General features: G+C 40.7%; 1 protein-coding gene across 1 annotated transcript; it reads right to left on the reverse strand.

Moving 5' to 3' along the window:
• Positions 1-4,780: 4,780 nt before the first annotated feature.
• On the reverse strand, positions 4,781-19,359 carry LOC142194078 (uromodulin-like). The gene is made up of 9 exons (XM_075263104.1): positions 19,300-19,359; positions 17,485-17,583; positions 17,186-17,400; positions 15,652-15,809; positions 15,297-15,545; positions 8,117-8,276; positions 7,929-7,995; positions 6,063-6,092; positions 4,781-4,851 (listed from the first exon to the last, which is right to left on the reverse strand). Exons 1-9 carry the CDS (start codon positions 19,349-19,351, stop codon positions 4,781-4,783), a joined length of 1,101 nt encoding a protein of 366 aa, XP_075119205.1. The 5' UTR covers positions 19,352-19,359.
• Between the last annotated feature and the right edge of the window lie 1,162 nt (positions 19,360-20,521).

The raw sequence follows: 20,521 nt of genomic DNA on the forward strand, positions 1-20,521 counted from the left end.
CTTCAAATCCCTCTGTCCCAAAGACACTATGTACAGTTTATAACAACACCGTATAGCAGCTCAAATACAAATTAACTTCAACACAAAAGTCTCACGTGTTCTCTGAATTACAGCAACAACAAGATACAAAGTTACATTTAATATCCCATACCTTATACACAGTACGAAAACCTTACCCGCGCCTGTATATACCCACTGCTACAATCACCGCAGACGAAGTCGCGGGTACCAGCTAGTATACTTATAATTTTTAACTATATTTGCCATATACACTGCATTGTATATACAATGCATAGGCCTCATGTATCTATAGACTTGCCTGTATATGTTTTTGCACGTTTAATTGGCATGTGGCAGCATATAACTTTTTTTATTGTATTAAAAAGTATGATAAAATAGGCTTTTTTGTGGTATACAGAACTCTACAGTAATATATACTGTACAGCAGTCACTATTAAGCTTGCAGAGTTTATGTGTGTGTCCTCTTTTACCATTATCTGCACCACCCTTGTAGATAACCTGTGAACCTTGCCAAGCAAGGTTAACTGGTATGGAATAGGCGTCAAGTGTCTTAGAAATCATGAGACTTTCCAGGTATAAGTATATGGGAAGAATATGCAAATCTGACTTCCATGATGTAATTAGAAAGCCAGTGCCTTAAGTATGCACACCAATAGAGGGCGCTCTCTTTAACATCATGCCGACCTTCTCAGAGGCCTTTGCTGACATATAACTCAATGTATCAGTAGTGTAACTAGGAATGGCGGGGCCCCCCGACCGACGCCAAAGACCTCGACCACCTGACCCCTACCCCCCGGCGCATTTCTGCTCACACTATAATGCCTCACAGATGCCCCTGCACACAGTATTGTGCCCCATAGTGGCCCCTGCACTCAGTATTATCCCCATAGTGTTCACCCATGAACAATATCATATATTGTACTGTATCATATTGTTTTTCTACTTACTAAATTTTCATTCTTTTTTTAGACCTTCAATTTGAATGTTAAAAAAACTACCATGTTAGTCACACGCTGCTTCTATTGAAGTCTGTGGTGGTAAAGTCATCTGTGACTTGTGACCTGCTGCGAGACCATAAGCAGGATTGAATTTTCTGCAGTTGCCATGGCATGGTTACTGGTCACAACACAAAACCTTATTTAGTACATGAAATGTCCCAGTCCAACAACACAATCTTCATGTCTCATGACTAAAGTCGATGTGTAGCCCTAGTCCTAAAAATCCAGAACAATGGTGACAATAATAGCATGGTGACAGGCACAATACTGATGGCTATGTTTGCAGTTGGCTCGTTGTGCTGTCCATTGCTCCTGTTATGACAAAGACTCAGTGGGCCCCCTTTTGGAGCAACTCATGCAAAGCAGCAAAAAAGAAAACAACTGAGACTGGGTGTTTTGTTTTCTGAAGCAGACCTACTGGAGTGGACTGTAATAATGAATGTAGAGTAGATAGAAGCTACTCAGACATGGAAAGTAAAAAGGAATTTAAGGCCGCGGATTCCTCTTTATTTTTTTCCCTGGCTCACAGTTGTGGAATAAATACACACATAGATATATATATATATACATACACACACACATACACAAACATGCATATATATATTTATTCATAAACAGGGTTCTAATTTGGAAAGACTGGGCCCCATACCAATCCTTTGTCTTGGGCTCCACCACACGGCATGGTGCGCCCTTTCCTCACCTCCACACAGTGTACAGATGTCACATGAGCCATGCATATTGATGGCGTAACTCCCGGGTTAATAGCGGTAGCAGCTGCCACAGGCCACGGAATATTAGGGGACCCAACCATTCCTAGTTACGCCACATTTGCCAGAATAAGGCCATACTGTGGAACAGCTACTTTTTTTTTGTTGCAGAATTTACTGCATTTTTTTTTTTTTGGAGCCAAAATGAACAGTGGATTTATAAGGATATAAGGGAAATATAATAGGAGCATTTATTCTTTTCCTTTCTATTCAATCCAACTTTAGCCTAGTATTGTGGCCTAGCACCTACAGTTTATTTATTTATTTATTTACGTATTTATTTAGTGCCATCCTATTCCTCAGCACTTTACAGGCATTGCCACTGTCCTATATAAAACTTACAATCTCAATGCCCTATCAGTATGTATTTAGGGTGTTGGAGGAAACCAGAGTACCAGGAGGAAACCCAACGCAAACACGGTTGAAAAAAAATGAATGTAAATAGTGACATCCATAAACCCCATAACGATGATACAATAACAACTATAGTGTTCCATAATAATGTCAGCAACAGCCATTCAATACAGAGTCAGTCACATTCTCCATCTCTGGTTGTCACTTGTGGAGGAACTCCATACTGAACAGCCACTGTCTCGTATAAGTGACAACTGATACATTTTTTTTCTCTTTTGAAAAGGCTCAGGCCTTGTCATGAATCAGCCACATCCTCTGCCATCGAAAGAAATCTGTGCCAGCTCATAACTGTCACAAGTTTCAGTTGTCATTTGCACAACAAACATGAATTAGGAGCAGCAGATGGGCAATGCAACATAAAAATGCCACTTCATTATAGTCGCAATTGGCATTAAAAGTCACAAATCATACAAAAAAATGAACAAATACATCAAAAACTATGCTGTGTATTTTTGCAGAACTGTACTAACCATCTTGAAATATTTTTATAGGATAACAGAAAACAATTTCCACAATTAATTCAACAATGTTTATTGACTTTACATACAAACTTATAAATGTTATGGGTATGTTTTGATCAAGATTATTAAATATATGCAGTATTCTCAGAAGTAATAGCAGTATAATTGTTTTTACAAGTCAGGAACTTAACGTTTTACTTCCCACCTTCCAAAAGCCATTACTCTTTTTTTCTGCTCACAGAGCCATAGGGAACTTATATTTTGCGGGACAAATTGTGCTTTAAAATGGTACCCTTTGATTTTTCGTACAATGTTCTAGAAAGCTGGAAAAAAATTATAGTGGGGCCGGAATTAGAGAAAAACTGCTTTTGTGCCATTTTCCTTTAGGTTTTTATATTATGTTTTTTTATTAAGGAACCAGAATGACGTTACCTATATTCTGAAATTTGATGTGGGCTATATGTGAACTATATAGTTTTTCTTATGTTTTAACAAAAATCCAAAACTTTGAAATGCTTGATTTTTTTTCCCACTTTGCCATTCACCGTATAGGATAAGTAATATGTATATACATATATATATATATATATATATATATATATATATATATATATATATATATATATATATATGTGCTTATAGTTCAGACTTTCAGATGTAGGGACACCTGATGATTTGTTTGTTTTTCTTTTTTGGAATAAATTTAATTTGAAATTTTATATATATTTTATATATCTTTTTTATATTATCTTTTTTAAGGTGGAAGGATTAATGCCAATGGAGTCTGATCACGGGCATTGCCCCTTCATCTCCGCTATATAATATTTAAAGTCAATGTTGACAACCTCGGGAAGTGGTTAAAGACTATCTATTTCTGTCATTTACAATTAAAAGAGCAACTTCATGTTAAATGTCTTGCTGTGGTATGAAGGGCTGAATTTTCTTGGCTAATATATTTCAAGGGTACCTGTTGAAGGGAAACTTTACATAGTTATTCAGTGAATAGTGTATATTTATAGAACTTATTTGTGTGCCTATTTCTATATTGGAGGGGGAACCAGAAGGAGACCCTGGCACAACAAGAAGAAGGCTTGCAAGAGGTTTGAATGTTATGGAAAGTGAATTAGTAATGAAGAACTCTATTTTCTTAGAGTAAATATTTTAACGTTCATATATGACTTCCTGGCAGCTTAGAATCTGCACATAAAATTGGCCTCACATAAAGTTTGTACCTACAAATTCCTGAGCTATACATTTATGTATGTATGTATGTATGTATATATTTATTTATGTATTTATCTAATGCCTAAATGTGAGAGCTCATAATAGCATAGTTACAGTTACAGAATATAAATAATGAAAAAAAATATATCAAGGATTTTTTTCCCTAAATTGAGAAAAAATGTTTGTGCATCGTGGGTTTGTTTGCCATTGCTAGATCACCATTTAAGGAGATTAGTCCCTATTGATGAATTTATTTCTATTTTCAACCTTACTACAGTATTATAAGGGAGCCTTCACACAGAGGTTACTCTCCGCTCATTCTGAACGTAAACTCGTTCAGAGTGAGCAGCGTAAAAAACAGATCCCATTGACTTCAATGGGTGCGGGCATACGCGCACTACCTATTGAAATCAATGGGAGGCTTTTTTACCTATTGCTTTCAATGTGATACGCGCATATCAGATTGAAAGCAATTGGTAAAAAAGCCTCCCATTGATTTCAATGGGTAGCTGTTTTTACGCCGCTCATTCTGAACGAGTTTACGTTCAGAATGAGCGGAGCGTAAACTCCGTGTGAAGGCTCCCTTACTATTACATTTCAACAAAAGTTAATACTGTATAAAATCAATATTTATGATTTGTACGTTTTTGTTATGAAGCTAAAGAGAATATAAATTCAAATTATATTAATTTTTTCACATCTAAATGTAAAATAAATTAGATGGAGTGTTACACCACAGATAACACTTATATTGCATTATAGATTAAAAAAAAGACAATGCCTTGGGATTGACAATCTTCATTGAAGGCATGCTCCCATATTCAGACGATTAGTGGTCCAGAAGAAAACCTGAGGAACTCCTACTCCATTGAAATTGTAATAACGTATTTCAACTTCACATGATGTCAGATATATAGTGTGTTAAAAGGCACATAAGGCTGCCCACCAGCAAACTACCAGACAAACCTGAAAATAAATGAAAGAAAATGTTTGTAAATGATAGCTATTACATTTACTCCAGTAATCTTCCTTAATACTAGACCTTTACAACTATAGGTGATATATAGTATACCTCTCAGTGTCATATATATAGTATACGTCTCAGTGTCACTGTCACATGCGTGTATGCTTTAAGAGTCATTAATTTACACCACAAGAATCATTAATAGCCTTTTAAGGCTCAGATTGCATCAATTCTTGACATGATGTGCAGATTGGGATCTGGGATGTAAATACACATACTGAAGCAAATCTATTAACAGATGAAAAAGAGGGACATATAAGAGGTAGGCAGCTTTCACACAGAGTTTACGCTTCGCTCATTCAGACACGTAAACACGTGTCAAAGTGAGGGTGCATTCACACTGAGTAAACGCTAGCTTATTCTGAACGTAAAACACGTTCAGAATAAGCGGCGTCTAAAGCAGCTCCATTCATTTCTATGGGAGCGGGGATACGAGCGCTCCCCATGGAAATGAATGGGCTGCTTCTTTCACTCCGTGCAGTCCCATTGAAGTGAATGGGGAGTGCCGGCGTGTACGCTCCGGCATGAGCAGAGCTTGCCGTATACGCCGGCACTCCCCATTCACTTCAATGGGACTGCACGGAGTGAAAGAAGCAGCCCATTCATTTCCATGGGGAGCGCTCGTATCCCCGCTCCCATAGAAATGAATGGAGCTGCTTTAGACGCCGCTTATTCTGAACGTGTTTTACGTTCAGAATAAGCTAGCGTTTACTCAGTGTGAATGCACCCTGACCACTGTAAAACAGATCCATAGACTTCAATGTGTGCCGGTCTTATGCGCGTAACACATTGAAATCAATGGGTTTAAAAGCCTCCCATTGATTTCAATGTGTAGCACGCGTAAGACTGGCACACATTGAAGTCTTTGGGATTATCTTTTACAGCGGTCACTTTGACACGTGTTTAAATGAGAACGGAGCCGTAGAGAGATCTGGGTGTGAAGGAGAGACACTTGGGAGGTATGCATTAGCCTAGAGGGCACTACCATAAATTGTGAGTACCTGGAATCACGGCTCTATCCAGGTGTTGGATAGAGCCATCGAACATTCCCATTGAACATTTTGCTATTAGCCTATGCTCAAGCTGTACTTTAACAAACTAGTAAATTTCAATTCACATGAAATATATTTTGTAATTGAATAGGATATCTTACCCATTTGACTGCCGGCAGAATAATCTATATCTAGAAACAAAAAATTAGAAAAATCTGTGAGTTGTTAGATTTATTGGAGAGTTTTGAGATTTAAGGATTCTCTTTGGTATTACTAAATGCAAAACACGGTTGTAACGTCTCTGTCTGTTCAGGTCTCTGCGCCACCCTCTGCTTGCATGCTGCAACACAGGAGGTGTGTGTAGTTTCATTCCTTGCTTGGAGTTTTTGGTTGTTCTGTGTGAACATGGCTCTATTTCTGTAATTGAATTTCCACCATACCTATCTCCTGCACCTTGTTTGCCTCTGTTCATAAAATGGTTAATTCTAGCCTTGCCGTGTGACTGACAGCCTGTTTTCCAATCAAACCTAGGGCTGGTCTTTGGCTTCCTATATACAGGCCATCAGCCCACATAGACTTGCTGGCTATTGACTTTGTCCCTGCTAAGCGTCTCATCTTCTACTACTATATTACTATGTTCTGACCTCTGGCTTTCTCTATTAACTATTCTTTGGATTTTTGATTTATCACTGCATAGTTCGACTGTTACCGAACCCTTGGCTTGCTGACTTCCCTTTTGTGTTGTTCGTTTTGTCTGTGTTCTGTGTTGTCACCTACATAGGTAAGGCCCATCGCCCAGTTGTTGCCTATCACCTAGGATAGGTTCAGCAATCAGGAAGGGTCAGTGGGGGGATTTCACTTTAGGGCTCACTGTCTATTGTGCCCTCCCCCCCAGGGTTCACCAGCAGCTACTGGGGAATTGTCGTCCTAGCAATTCCCTAACAACAGTATTTACCATCAATTTTGGATAGTAGTGTGTCAGCCTTGCAGCTCTTATTACTTTCTTTCTTTCTTTTTTTTTTTTTTTTTTAAATGTAGATTGTGAGCCCCACATAGAGCTCACAATGTACATTTTTCCCTATCAGTATGTCTTTGGAGTATGGGATGGAAATCCATGCAAACACGGGGAGAACATACAAACTCCTTGCAGATGGTTTTTGCCCTTAGTGGGATTTGAACACCAGGACTCCAGCGCTGCAAGGCTGCAGTGCTAACCACTGAGCCACCGTGTGGCCCCCAGCTCTTATTACTTTGACTAACGCTAGGTTCACACTTGTGTTCTTCGGGACCACTTGAGGACACAAAAAATGGAAACCCAATTGGCTTAAAAAGTGGTTATGCCAGGTCTTTTTGCTCTGCATTTTTCAAGCGGATTGGGAGAAGTAATCCCCAAGCATTCACCAAGTGCATATGTGAACCTAGCTTTAGTTGAATATTTTCCCCTAAAAACTACCTATGTGTGCTTCTTATGTCTGTGTTGGTCAAATACATAGGATTAAAGAGCACTTTCCACCACCTCCACCAATTCCAACTCTTTGCAACCTTTAATAGACACTGCTCCATCTTGCAGTAGATGGCACTCCTCTGATTCTGCAGCAGATGGAATTTTTTCTATATCCCCCTTCATTTCTGATTAATTGGTACTGTTAGTTTTCCAATATGGCTCCCTACTTTCAGGTGGGGGAGGAACAGGGACCACCCACTTGACCTTAGGGAGCCTAATTAGCATATTTGGCACTTAAACTAATGGCACTGATTGTTCATGAGCAGTGGGGTCTGAAGAAATGGAATTGTAGCTGGTGGGGTTGGTGAATGGTCCTCTTTAACAGAAAATGTTTCTAAAAAATTTGATCTGCCATTGAGCTGCAGATAAATATCTCATGTATATGGGCAGCTAAATGTCTTAGTTCTAAACCTACAATTGCTATTGCAGGGGCAGAAGCTTTAAACCCACACCATAAATTTACAATTACATTAGTGTAGGTCAGGCCTTATCAGGTTAAAGATGTATAGAATATTTCCATTACCTTGGACTGTAAAAGGACCAAGACTAAATTGTGTAGTGTCCTGAGAAACCTCACGAGCTGATGCACACTGCATAAAAAAAGAAACAGGAAACATTAATGGAAAAAAAAAATTAGAAAAGGGAAGATATTATGTAGCAAGGAAGTATATGGAATTTCCACTTCCTAAAAGGCAAATAAAGCTCACTTACTTTTGAACAGCTGCCAGATGCAGCGTTACATAGTCGAGCATCACAAAATATGTAGACACTGCCATAGCCTTGGAAGGAAAATGATGAGACACTAAATCTGACTTCCTTAGAGACTCCATTTTCAACTACTTGAATATTTGGTCCATTTCCAGTTGGACAACTGCCAAAGAAAATAAAAAGAGTTATAAAGATGAAAATAGAGTTATAAAGATGAACAACCAATGTAATCCAACTCAGTTTTAGTGTTAGGGGGCGTTTACATTACCGTCAGTGTCCGACATGTAGTGTCCGCTCCTAGTGTCCGCTCAAAATCTGGCACGGACATTAAGAGCGGACACTAGCTGTGTCCGTGACACTTGTCATTCATTTAAATGGCGATCGGGTGCGTTCTTTTGCACTCCGTGCCCTTCCTTCACTGTCCGCTTATAAAGATGTCCGACTTTTCAAACGGACAGAAAAACCCGACATGTAGGTTTTTTCTGTCCGCTTGAAAATTCGGACATCTTTACATGCGGACAGTGAAGGACAGGCACGGAGTGCAAAAGAACGCACCCGATCGCCATTTAAATGAATGACAAGTGTCATGAACACAGCTAGTGTCCGCTCCTCATGTCCGTGCGAGATTTTGAATGGACACTACCTGTCGGACACTGACGGTAGTGTGAACGCCCCCTTATACGGAAGAGCACGCATCCAAAAGTGTGAGTTTGTAGCATCCGTTCAAAAAATATGGATACAAGACTAGCAGAAATGCATACTTTTTTTAAAAAAAAAACAGACAAACCCAAAAACATGGAGGTCTGTGGAAGTCAGACGCAATGGATGGTAATCAGTTTGCATCCATTCGGCAATCCATTTTCCCTCTTCATTCTTCTTTGCATATGCTCAGAATGAAGACAAAAGGGGGAAAAAGACAACGGATCCGCCGACAACAGACACAGACACTTCTTTGATGGATATCCATTGACAGATCTATCAAAAAAGATGGATTATGGCATGTGCTGTGTAACAGTTTGTGTCTGGTTTTTTTTGGACAATCCATTGTTTTTTTTAGAGGGATTTGCAACGTGTCATACCAGGCTACCTATAGTTCTCTATGTATAATGCATACCTCCCAACCGTCCCGATTTCCGCGGGACAGTCACGATTTGGATGACATGTCCCGCGGTCCCGGTTGGAGGGAGGTATGTCCCGATTTCAACTCAGATCTGCGTCCAGAGGACGCAGATCTGAGTTGAACACATATGCGGCTGAAGCAAGGAGCTGACACAGGTCAGCTCCTCGCTTCGCCGCTGCCCGCCTCTCTCCCTGACACACGCGGCTGAAGCTGCTCGCGTGCTCCCTTCGCCGCTGCGTCTCTCTCTCTCGCTGACACATGCCGCATGTGTCAGCGAGAGAGAGACGCAGCGGCGAAGCGAGCAGCTTCAGCCGCATGTGTCAGGGAGAGAGGCGGGCAGCGGCGAAGCGAGGAGCTGACCTGTGTCAGCTCCTTGCTTCAGCCGCATGTGTCAGCGAGAGAGGCGGGCAGAGAGCGGCGAGGGAGCGGAGGAGAAGCTAAGTTTAATGTGGAGGTGGAACGTGGCAGAGATGTGGGACATGAATCTGGGGGCATAGATGGAGGGGACATGAATCTGGGGGCAGATATGGAGGGACATGAATCTGGGGGCAGAGATGGAGGGACAGGAATCTGGGGGCAGAGATGTGGGACATGAATCTGGGGGCATAGATGGAGGGGACATGAAACTGGGGGCAGATATGGAGGGACATGAATCTGGGGGCAGAGATGGAGGGACATGAATCTGGGAGCAGAGATGTGGGACATGAATCTGGGGGCAGAGATGGAGGGGACATGAATCTGGGGGCAGATATGGAGGGACATGAATCTGGGGGCAGAGATGGAGTGGACATGAAACTGGGGGCAGAGATGTGGGGACATGAATCTGGGGGCAGAGATGGAGGGACATGAATCTGGGGGCAGAGGTGGTGTGGACATGAAACTGGGGGCAGAGATGGGGGACATGAATCTGGGGGCAGAGATGGAGAGGACATGAATCTGAGGGCAGAGATGGGGGACATGAATCTGGGGGCAGAGATGGGAGACATGAATCTGGGGGAAGAGATGGAGAGGACATGAATCTGGGGGCAGAGATGGAGGGGGCATGAATCTGGGGGCAGAGATGTGGGGACATGAATCTGGGGGCTGAGATGGAGGGGACATGAATCTGGGGGCAGAGATGGAGGGACATGAATCTGGGGGCAGAGATGGAGGGGGCATGAATCTGGGGGCAGAGATGTGGGGACATGAATCTGGGGGCTGAGATGGAGGGGACATGAATCTGGGGGCAGAGATGGAGAACATGAATCTGGGGCAGAGATGTGGGGACATGAATCTGGGGGCAATGATGGAAGAGGGACATGAAACTGGGGGCAGATGAAGGGTGTATATGAAACTGGGGGAGAGATAGAGGGGGGACATATAATTTACGGGTGACTGTAGGAGGATTATACTGTGTGCGGGCACATGAAAAATTAACGAGTGGGCGGGGTCAACACAAAAGTGGGCGGGGCTAAATTTGCCGCGGCGCGCTATGCGCACCGCACATTTTGTCCCTCTTTCGGTTCTTCAAAAGTTGGGAGGTATGATAATGCACACTGTTGTTCCTGGCAATTCTGGGATAGGGGTATATGGGGGCACTATTTATAAAATTAAATTAAAATTGGAAAGTACTGTAAAGAATTATCGCTTTCCAGAAAAAGGAACTGAATGATAGAATAGTACAAGTGTTTGATGCTAATACTGAAAGCCTTGTCTTGGTTTCATAGAGTGTTTTTCCTACCCCTAGTTACTGGTAGCGGGCAATGGCCACAATAAAGCACCTCTTGTCTGCCTACAGTGGTAATACTAATAATCATTGATATACTGTATGTTAGGGAAATACTGTATATACAGTTCCTGTCTATAGAAGCCCAGGTTAATGAAAAGTGTACTGATATTTTCAGCTGTAATACTGCACAGTTTATTATATTTCTATTATTATGAGTATGTACCGTAATAACATACACTTTTGAGTCATTTTCTAGAAGGAAGTTTTGACATTCTTGAGGTTATATGCAGAAATGATATGCGCTATTCACCTGCCCTAGACAGTATAGTAGTAGTTTAGCAACCTCTTCAGTATGAATATACTGTATATTATTACTGCATATAATAAGCTTTATTTTAATTTCTTAATACATTATAATAAACTTTGGGTTTTTTTAACTTAATTTTAATGTTCATTTCTGAATACTATAACAAAATATAATATGCTACCTTCCCGCAACCACCATTAGAGGGAACACAAGAGCTTTACACTTAGTGTTATACATTGAAGCCCTTAAAGAGGACCTTTCACCACTTTTGGGCACATGCAGTGTTATATACTGCTGGAAAGCTGACAGTGCGCTGAATTCAGCGCACTGTCGGCTTTCCCGATCTGTGCCCGGTGTAAAGAGCTTACGGTGCCGGTACCGTAGTGCTCTATGGTCAGAAGGGTGTTTCTGACCATTAGCCAGAGACGTCCTTCTGCCTCGCGGCGCCAATCGCGCTGTGCTGTGGAGCGGGGAGGAACGCCCCCCTCCCTCTGCTCACACAGCTCATCCATAGACGAGCATTATCAGGAGCGGGAGGGGGGGCGTTCCTCCCCGCTCCACAGCACAGCGCGATAGGCGCCGCGAGGCAGAAGGATGTTCCTGGCTAATGGTCAGAAACGCCCTTCTGACCATAGAGCACTACGGTACCGGCACCATAAGCTCTTTACACCGGGCACGGATCGGGAAAGCCGACAGTGCGCTGAACTCAGCGCACTGTCAGCTTTCCAGCAGTATATAAAACTGCATGTGCCCAAAAGTGGTGAAAGGTCCTCTTTAATAACAGTATGAAGCCAATGGTGGTTGAAGCACAGTATGGTATCTCTTAGGCTAAGGCCCCAAGTAGCGAGCTGCAGCCAAATAAGACTGCAGAAAAGATGCATCACGTTTTTTTTCTGAAGTGTTTTTCACAAAAAGTCCTCAGAGTTTTCTTCTGTGAACTTTCTGCCTCTATCTGCCATCATTTCCATAAGTATAATTGTCATGCTGCGATTTACAAAAATGCAAGCATTTTTGAAATCGCAGCATTTCCTTTGCAAATTTTTTCTGCATTTTTTAGCCAGAATCCCATCCATTTTGCAGGTACTGTAAAATACACATTTTTTTCTGCAGTTTTTCTGCCTTGGCCAAAGCGCTGTGCTTTCACAACGTTGAATGTGGAAGATTTGGCACATTGTATGAAAAAAATAAAGCTCCAACCACTATATTCTGATTAAAGTCTTAATATATCTTTAGAGTTTTGACTACATGATGTGATACAAGTTAAAATTAATTATTCAAAGTATGAATGTAAGAAATCCTAATGTCTCACACCAACCATGTCACAGTCTTAAGGATCCATGAACTTTTCAACCTTTTGCCACATTTTAGGCTTCAAATATAAAGGTATAAAATTTTAATTTTGGGGGGAAGAATCAACAACAAGTGGGACACACTTGTGAAGTGGAATGAAATTTATTGGGTATTTTAAACTTTTTTAACAAAGAAAAAAACTGAAAAATTGAGTGTGCAAAATTATTCGGCCCCCTTGTGTTAATACTTTGTAGTGCCATCTTTTGCTGTGATTACAGCTCCAAGTCGCTTGGGGTATGTCTATCAGTTTTGCACATCGAGAGACTGAAATTCTTGTCCATTCTTCCTTGCAAAACAGCTGGAGCTGAGTGAGGTTGGATGGAGAGTGTTTGTGAACAGCAGTTTTCAGCTCTTTCCACAGATTCTCGATTGGATTCAGGTCTGGACTTTGACTTGGCCGTTCTAACACCTGGATACGTTTATTTGTGAACCATTTCATTGTAGATTTTGCTTTGTTTTGGATCATTGTCTTGTTGAAAGATAAATCTGCGTCCGAGTCTCAGGTCTTTTGCAGACTCCAACAGGTTTTCTTCCAGAATGGTCCTGTATTTGGCTCCATCCATCTTCCCACCAATTTTAACCATCTTCCCTGTCCCTGCTGAAGAAAAGCAGGCCCAAAGCATGATTCTGCCAACACCATGTTTGTCAGTGGGGATGGTGTGTTCAGGGTGATGAGCTGTGTTGCTTTTACGCCAAACATATCGTTTTGCATTGTGGCCAAAAAGTTGGATTTTGGTTTCATCTGACCACAATCCACCTTCTTCCACATGTTTGCTGTATCTCCGAAGTGGCTTGTGGCAAACTTTAAACAAGACTTTTTATGGATATCTTTGATAAAAGGCTTTCTTCTTAACACTCTTCCATAAAGGCCAGATTTGTGCAGTGTACGACTGATTATTGTCCTATAGACAGACTCTCCCACCTCAGCTGTAGATCTCTGCAGTTCATCCAGAGTGATCATGGGCCTCTTGGCTGCATCTCTGATCCGTCTTTTCCTTGTTTAAGATGAAAGTTTAGAGGGACAGCCATGTCTTGGTAGATTTGCAGTGGTCTTATACTCCTTACATTTCAATATGATTGCTTGCACAGTGCTCCCTGGAATGTTTAAAGCTTGAGAAATCTTTTTATATCCAAATCCGGCTTTAAACTTCTCCACAACAGTATCTCGGACCTGCCTGGTGTGTTCCTTGGTCTTCATGATGCTCTCTGTGCTTTAAACAGCACCCTGAGACTATCACAGTGCAGGTGCATTTATATGGAGACTTGATACACACAGGTGGATTCTATTCATCAACAGTCTTTTAGGACAACATTGGATCATTCAGAGATCTGAACTGAACTTAACCAAGTGAGTTTTCTGCACTGAAAGTAAAGGGCTGAATAATTTTGCACGCCCCACTTTTCAGTTTTTTATTTGTTAAAAAAGTTTAAAATATCAAATAAATTTTGTTCCACTTCACAATTGTGTCCCACTTGTTGTTGATTCTTCCCCCCAAAATTAACATTATATCTTTATGTTTGAAGCCTGAAATGTGGCAAAAGGTTGAAAAGTTCAAGGGGGCCGAATACTTTCACAAGACACTGTATATCACATGTGTCCACTGAGGCCAATGATTGACCATAGCAGTCACATGAGCCTCCGCGATTCTCACCTAGCTAGTACTGTGTGAACAGAGGAGTAGGGGAGTATTGCTACTTTTGGTTGTTTTTTTTGTTTTGTTTTTAAATTTTACACCATCCCTAGCTAATACTTCCATTTGCAAATAAGACTATATGCAGTGTAATGTTAATGTGTCTCTTACTGCCAAATTTATAGTGAAGCCATGTGCTTCTCACCAGACCACTGAACTCTTCTCTGCTATTCTAATACTCATAATGTTTCCTGTATGAACAGATCAAACTATCAGTGCAGTTCCTTGGGAGTCAGGGAGCCTTCACACGATGTAACGCTGCGCTCATTCTGATCATAAAAACACGTTCAGAATGAGCGCTTAAAAAGCAGCTCCCATTGACTTGAATGGGAGCCGGCATACGTGCGCTCCCCATTGAAATCAATGGGAGGCTTTTTTCCCTATGCTTTCAATGTGAAACGGGCGTAATACATTGAAAGCATAGGGAAAAAAGCCTCCCATTGATTTCAATGGGGAGCGCACGTATGCTGGCTCCCATTCAAGTCAATGGGAGCTGCTTTTTACGCGCTCATTCTGAACGTGTTTTTACGATCAGAATGAGCGCAGCGTTACATAGTGTGAAGGCTCCCTCAGATTGAGGCTCTTGTGGGCTGTGAGTTTGACCTTCTATTCATACAGGAGAAGGTCATTGCTCCAGAAGGGAGCACATTACTTCATGATAAAATCAAATTGTCAGTAAGTTATTCAATAATTTACACTGTACATAGGCTTAATTTCAAATTGGGAGAATTTTTTTTTTTTACTGGAGTGTTTCTTTAAAAGATATGTCCACAATGCACCGAAGTACCGACTAGAAATCCATAGCGGGTCAGTATTCTCATGGATTTTGGCCACAACATGTGAATGAGATTTTTAAGCAGTTCTTGAAAGCAAAACCAAATGGATTGAAAAACCTACTAAAAAATTCTAAACCACACCTGGTTTTGGCTTCAATTACTTCCTCACAAAACCTGAGCACATGTCCTTAAACTCAGGACATTCGTTCTATAGTCATACCAATTTCTTACCCGCCTTGAATCAGTTGTACTCTTATTGAACCACTCCCATCGCTAGTAGGGGTAGCATAGCATTGATCTATTCGAAGAACAAAAGCAGGATCCGGGAACTGTGTAGTCATCCCAAAATAGAGGCTTGAGCCAACTGGTAATTCTTGCTGCTGTGACTGTTCCAAGGGTACAGTATATGTTGGGCTCGTATAGGCTGCGAGTGTAGTGGTACCATCACCCCCAGAATTACCTGAGTTCAGAGTCTGTGTGCTGTCAAAGAAAGTGAATATATTAATAGATAACACATAATAGGTTTACTTATTATCCTCTATAAACTGTATTCTAATGCAGTATGTAGTCATAAAGGTACACATACGTCATAACTGGTTTGTAAGCTATATATAGTGAAGTCTGCATGGTAATATTGTAGGCACAGAAGAACTGGATGCTGATGTTTCCTGCAGCAATAATTCCATTACTGTTCTGTCCAGGAATGAGGATACTATTTGCAAAAGTTACATGGGTTGAATTTTTCTGTAAGCAAAGAAAAAAAAATCAGAAAAGAAAAATGAAGATTACATAATACCGTAAACATGCTGATTATTTTGCTACATATGCATACATTTTTATTATACTTTTACATGTTTCAGAACCGCTTCTGGTCAAGTCTGCAATTGATTGAACAAGCAATTGTAGACAGTTCCATGTGTAACTTACTTTTCATACTTTTAAAGACATTTGCATGCACATGAAATCAGAGGCGTAGATAGCGGGGAGCAGAGGTAAGCGGTGGCCCTGGGACCACTGACTCTGGGGGCGGTCACCGCAAAGTAGCAATTTCAGTTGTATCGGCGTCTGCTCTTAGCCCCTTCACACGGCGTAAGCGCACAGCTCATTCCGAGCTGTACACGCGAGTGCTTCTAAACACTTCCCATTCACTTCAATTGGAGCGCTCGTAAAGCCAGCTTTACGCGCGCTCCCATTGAAGTGAATGGGAAGTGTTTAGAAGCGCTCGCGTGTACGGCTCAGAATGAGCCGAGCGCTTATGCCGTGTGAAGGGGCTCTTGCAGGCTATGAGCCACCGTACCTGCTAATGATAATGCAGCGCCTGGAAGCCGCTCTGGTACACGGCCTCTGTGTAGCTCCTATTCTCGTCCCGGGTCCTGTATTACTATTTTATGAATATTTATTATGTAGAATAGGGGTGGAGCTTATTAAGTAACACCATTTTGCCATCATTTTCTGATGTATATTTTTGTTGTAATCTAGGCAGACCAATAAGTGATGTAACGTTAGACTAGTCAGTTTAATAATAAACAGATTTATTGTTCATCATTAGTTACTCTGAGAAACCTGGTACGGTCTTACTTTTAGAGATTATTAGTAAATCTGCCCTGTAGTGCTTTGGTAGTCTGACAGACCCCTATGCTCTTTGATACACCAGCCCAGATCAGAGGGGAATAGTGCCCTAAGTCTATCAGAATTACAGTGGATTTAACGTAGTCTAAAAAATGGTGGTCATTTTACAAAATGTAGAAGGGACTAGACATCAGAGGAACAACACAAAAAAAAATAAAGGCACCAAATATTTTTGCTGTGCATTTATTGTGAATTTTGTATTGCGACCTGAATATGATCACTTGTCCATATACTATATTATAACATGAAGTTATATTGACATATTTTTATAAAGCATTAGGATTGAGATGATCTCTGTGAATGAGATATACAGTACTTAGCTTATAGGTTTAGTGAATTGAAAGAATATAGCCAGTGCTAAGATAAGTCTATGAAGTGTGGCTGAGATGACAGAATATCAATTACTTTCTCCCCAGATACTAATACAGGTTACTTAAAAAAAAAAATCAATATGAATCTGGCAGACTCATAATTCATATTTCTCAACTTACCGTAATTGTATTCCCACAGACACCATCCTTGGTTTGTACAGTCAGTGAGTACACACGCTGCCCCTGTAATATGTCTAGTACAGCTCCGGTGCAATTGGACTGGGACAGAGTTGAAGCAGATGGGTTATAACGTAGGGTCTCCAGCAAGTTTTTTCCCACTGAGATGGTCATATTAGCCCCTTTACAGGTGACTGCAGCACTCACATTATTCACATCTGCAGAAATGAAATATGGCACAGAAGTCAGTGCACTGTTTGCATGAAGACTGACCTTTACTCTTAGCTATAGGATCCACTTACTCAGGCCCAGGCTTTGATAGTAGGTTGTATTAGCTGCACAAACTGAGGAGTTATTGCATATTTCATCTGCCAGACAGGTTGGGGTGCAGTATGCCTCTACTGTAATGAATGTAAGACAAGTTTACATTAATAAGCATATATGTGTACTGCGAAATACTGGATAGTTGTGAGCTAACACAAAATAGCGTTTCTTTGTGACAGCTACATTAGTGACTTTACATTGGTTAACTGCGGTACTCATTGCTGTAAAACTCTGAAATATGGCTTCATTCACACCAAAGGAATGGCTATAGGTTTGTAAGAGAAAAAATTATACCTTAACTAAATATGGTGATGAATCTAAAGCCATTATGGGCCATCCATATGGCCATAGCAGCTTTCTGAATATGATCAGTATGTTTTTGGCAGACGTCTCTATCTATATTGCCAAACAATAGCATATAGTTGAGAAAACATGTTTTCAGGACTTAAAACAAATACCTCAACTGTATGCTCTAAACATGTGTGAATGGAGTCCTTAATGTTTCTGACAGGCGTATGTGAACATTGTAAAGTACGTAGGAGAAAAAAAAATATACCTAATACTTTCATAATGGAGATGCAATACAGAAAGTTTCAAGGACATCTATCAGCAGCAAATTCATCATATATTCAATATGAACCTAACCCACTACATTGTAAATTATAGAGACTGTTCTACAGTTTCCAAATATGCCTCTGTTATTCAACTTTGGAGATCCAGTTTCACTAAAATGAGGGGAATTTGCTTTGGTTTGAGCCTTAGCTTGGCTGGGCTTTGTCTCAGCTTTAGATTCCTAGATAAGGCTAAGGCCCCACACAGTGCTGAGAGAGCCTCAGTGAGCCCCTTCTGGCTCAATTCATGCGCAGTACAAAAAAACATCCAAAATTGGGTGCTTTTTGCTGAGGCAGACCTACTGTAATACAGTCCATTCCATGCAAGTAGATAGAACCCACTGCCTCAGATTCTTCTTTATTTTCTGCCCCCCTTCCCCCAGTGCATCTGTGAGGAGTCTCAAGCTGTGACCTCTGTGGTTGAATCAGCTGCAGAGTTTGCGGCAAGATCAAGCAGGACGCTTTTTTTTCAGCACCCTTCTCTAATTGATTTCAATGGGAGGCAGAATGAGGGAAAAATCTGTCCCTGATATTGGCTTGAAATCGGCTGCAAAATCAGTGCCAGATTCCATGGTATGAACAGGGCATAATACTGTTAACACAGTGCAGTTATAACACATGCTAATTCTAGCTCTGCCTCTTTCCTCCTGAGCAACCAGGAAACCAGCACAATATATCTTGAATTTTAATGAATATATTTTATGTAATGGTGAAAAATACAAAAAAAAACTTTAAAAAACTAACGAACAAATAAAAAGCCCATCTACCATATATTGAAACCATCTATTGTATAGAAACCCTGATGTCTATCTATGTTGTAGACATTAAGGCATTTACCCATCCAGATTAATATTGTCACTTAGAGCAGCCAAAGATATGATGGGATATTAAATACATTTGTATAAAAAATGACAAGAGAGAGGAGAGAGAACCACAAAAGTACTATCTGCATATTTATCAAGCCCTGGGAGCCAGAACAATGTGCATCATTTTTCTGATTAGTCAATAAAGAATTTGCCACTTGATCAATATTAAATATATTGATGCCAATGATTTTGGTGCAGAATGAGAGACATGCAGCCTATTTCTATTCCAGAAACAAAATAGTACTGTTAGATTTATCTTTACTAGACATAGCCGATGGCTGAGAATAAGTCTACACCTCGGATATCTGCAACATACCTGCAGTCCCTACTGTAGCCAGCAGCACCAAAGAGCTTAGTAGCGACAACATTCTGTAGTCTTTCCCTTGATGCAAGTGACAGAAGGAGCTTCTTATATTTGACTGACTTGAATAGCAGAGCTGGGAGTGTCTCTGAGGGATTATAGTGTTTTGACGTGCGTTTTTAAAAATTTGGCAAAGATAATGAACCAGTTCTTATTATTTTGTTTAGAATTTCCTCTTGACCTGCTGTCCTATTTTATGCTGAACCAGCTGAAATAAACTAATACTTAGACTTCATTGTGAAGATGTATGACTACTGTACAGAAAAGCATGAATATTATCATGGGGGATACTGTACTTTTTTCTTTCCACTTTTGCACCTTTTAGGTACTTTTATGTTGTCGCTTCTGTTGTAAAAGTTGTAAGAAATGTTCCCAGGTCTATATTACTTGTGGTAGAGTAGCTGTCGTGAACTTGCCAGCAGCTAACCCATAGTGGATAAGATTTCTGCAACTAAAACTTGCAGCATAGAGTGACCTGCACTATGGGTTGTAGCCTACACCACAATTATTACTTCTGCTTTTAACTGTTTTGCATTGCAGACCTGCAGAAATTCAGGGTTTTTTTTTTTTGCTGTGGCCATTTTCAGTGGAAATTTAGCAGCAGGCCTGTCCTGTTTAGCTTCAGCCATACACAACAAAGAGGGCAAGGTGTGAAGTTCAAAAACTGGATCATGTCCCTAAAGAATACACAGTCTTCAGTAGCATTGTATAAATGGGAATGGCAAACAATTCTTCCTACAACAATGTCATTTTGGAACGCTGCATAAATTTACCATGCCAGCAACCTTCCAAGTTATGCTTGGTTCACACATCAGTATGCCATCCATCCATACTGATTGTATACTGACACCTTTTTATGCTGATAGCAAACAGTGTCCTCCCCAAGAGGACAGATAAGGGGATTAAAAGTAGCAATTGTAAACAGAGTAGAGATAAGGACATATAATAAATGTCCTTATCTCATATAATAAATGTCCTTATCTCTACTCTGTTTACCAATTTTCCCCATATACAGTAGATATAATTGAAGCAGAAAAACCTTTGTGGACTTTCTCTACAATTGTTGTGGGAAGAACCGCAATACGTTGCCGCTGTGGTTTTTCCTGTAGCACGTTTTTTTGCTGCGGGACACCACGTGGGGCCTCTTTGAGTTAAACTATGTGGACTCCAGACTGTT

The sequence above is a fragment of the Leptodactylus fuscus genome, chromosome 2 (assembly GCF_031893055.1).
Source record: "Leptodactylus fuscus isolate aLepFus1 chromosome 2, aLepFus1.hap2, whole genome shotgun sequence".
NCBI lineage: Eukaryota > Metazoa > Chordata > Amphibia > Anura > Leptodactylidae > Leptodactylus > Leptodactylus fuscus.

Bases quoted from the DNA above. Each gene is read 5' to 3' on its own strand.
- LOC142194078 (XM_075263104.1), bottom strand. From the start codon at position 19,351: ATGTTGTCGCTACTAAGCTCTTTGGTGCTGCTGGCTACAGTAGGGACT. The intron at 15,546-15,651 runs GTATGTGTACCT...TTTCTTTGACAG, and splicing joins GCTTACAAACCAGTTATGAC to CACACAGACTCTGAACTCAG. The intron at 4,852-6,062 runs GTAAGATATCCT...ATTTATTTTCAG, and splicing joins TTCTGCCGGCAGTCAAATGG to GTTTGTCTGGTAGTTTGCTG.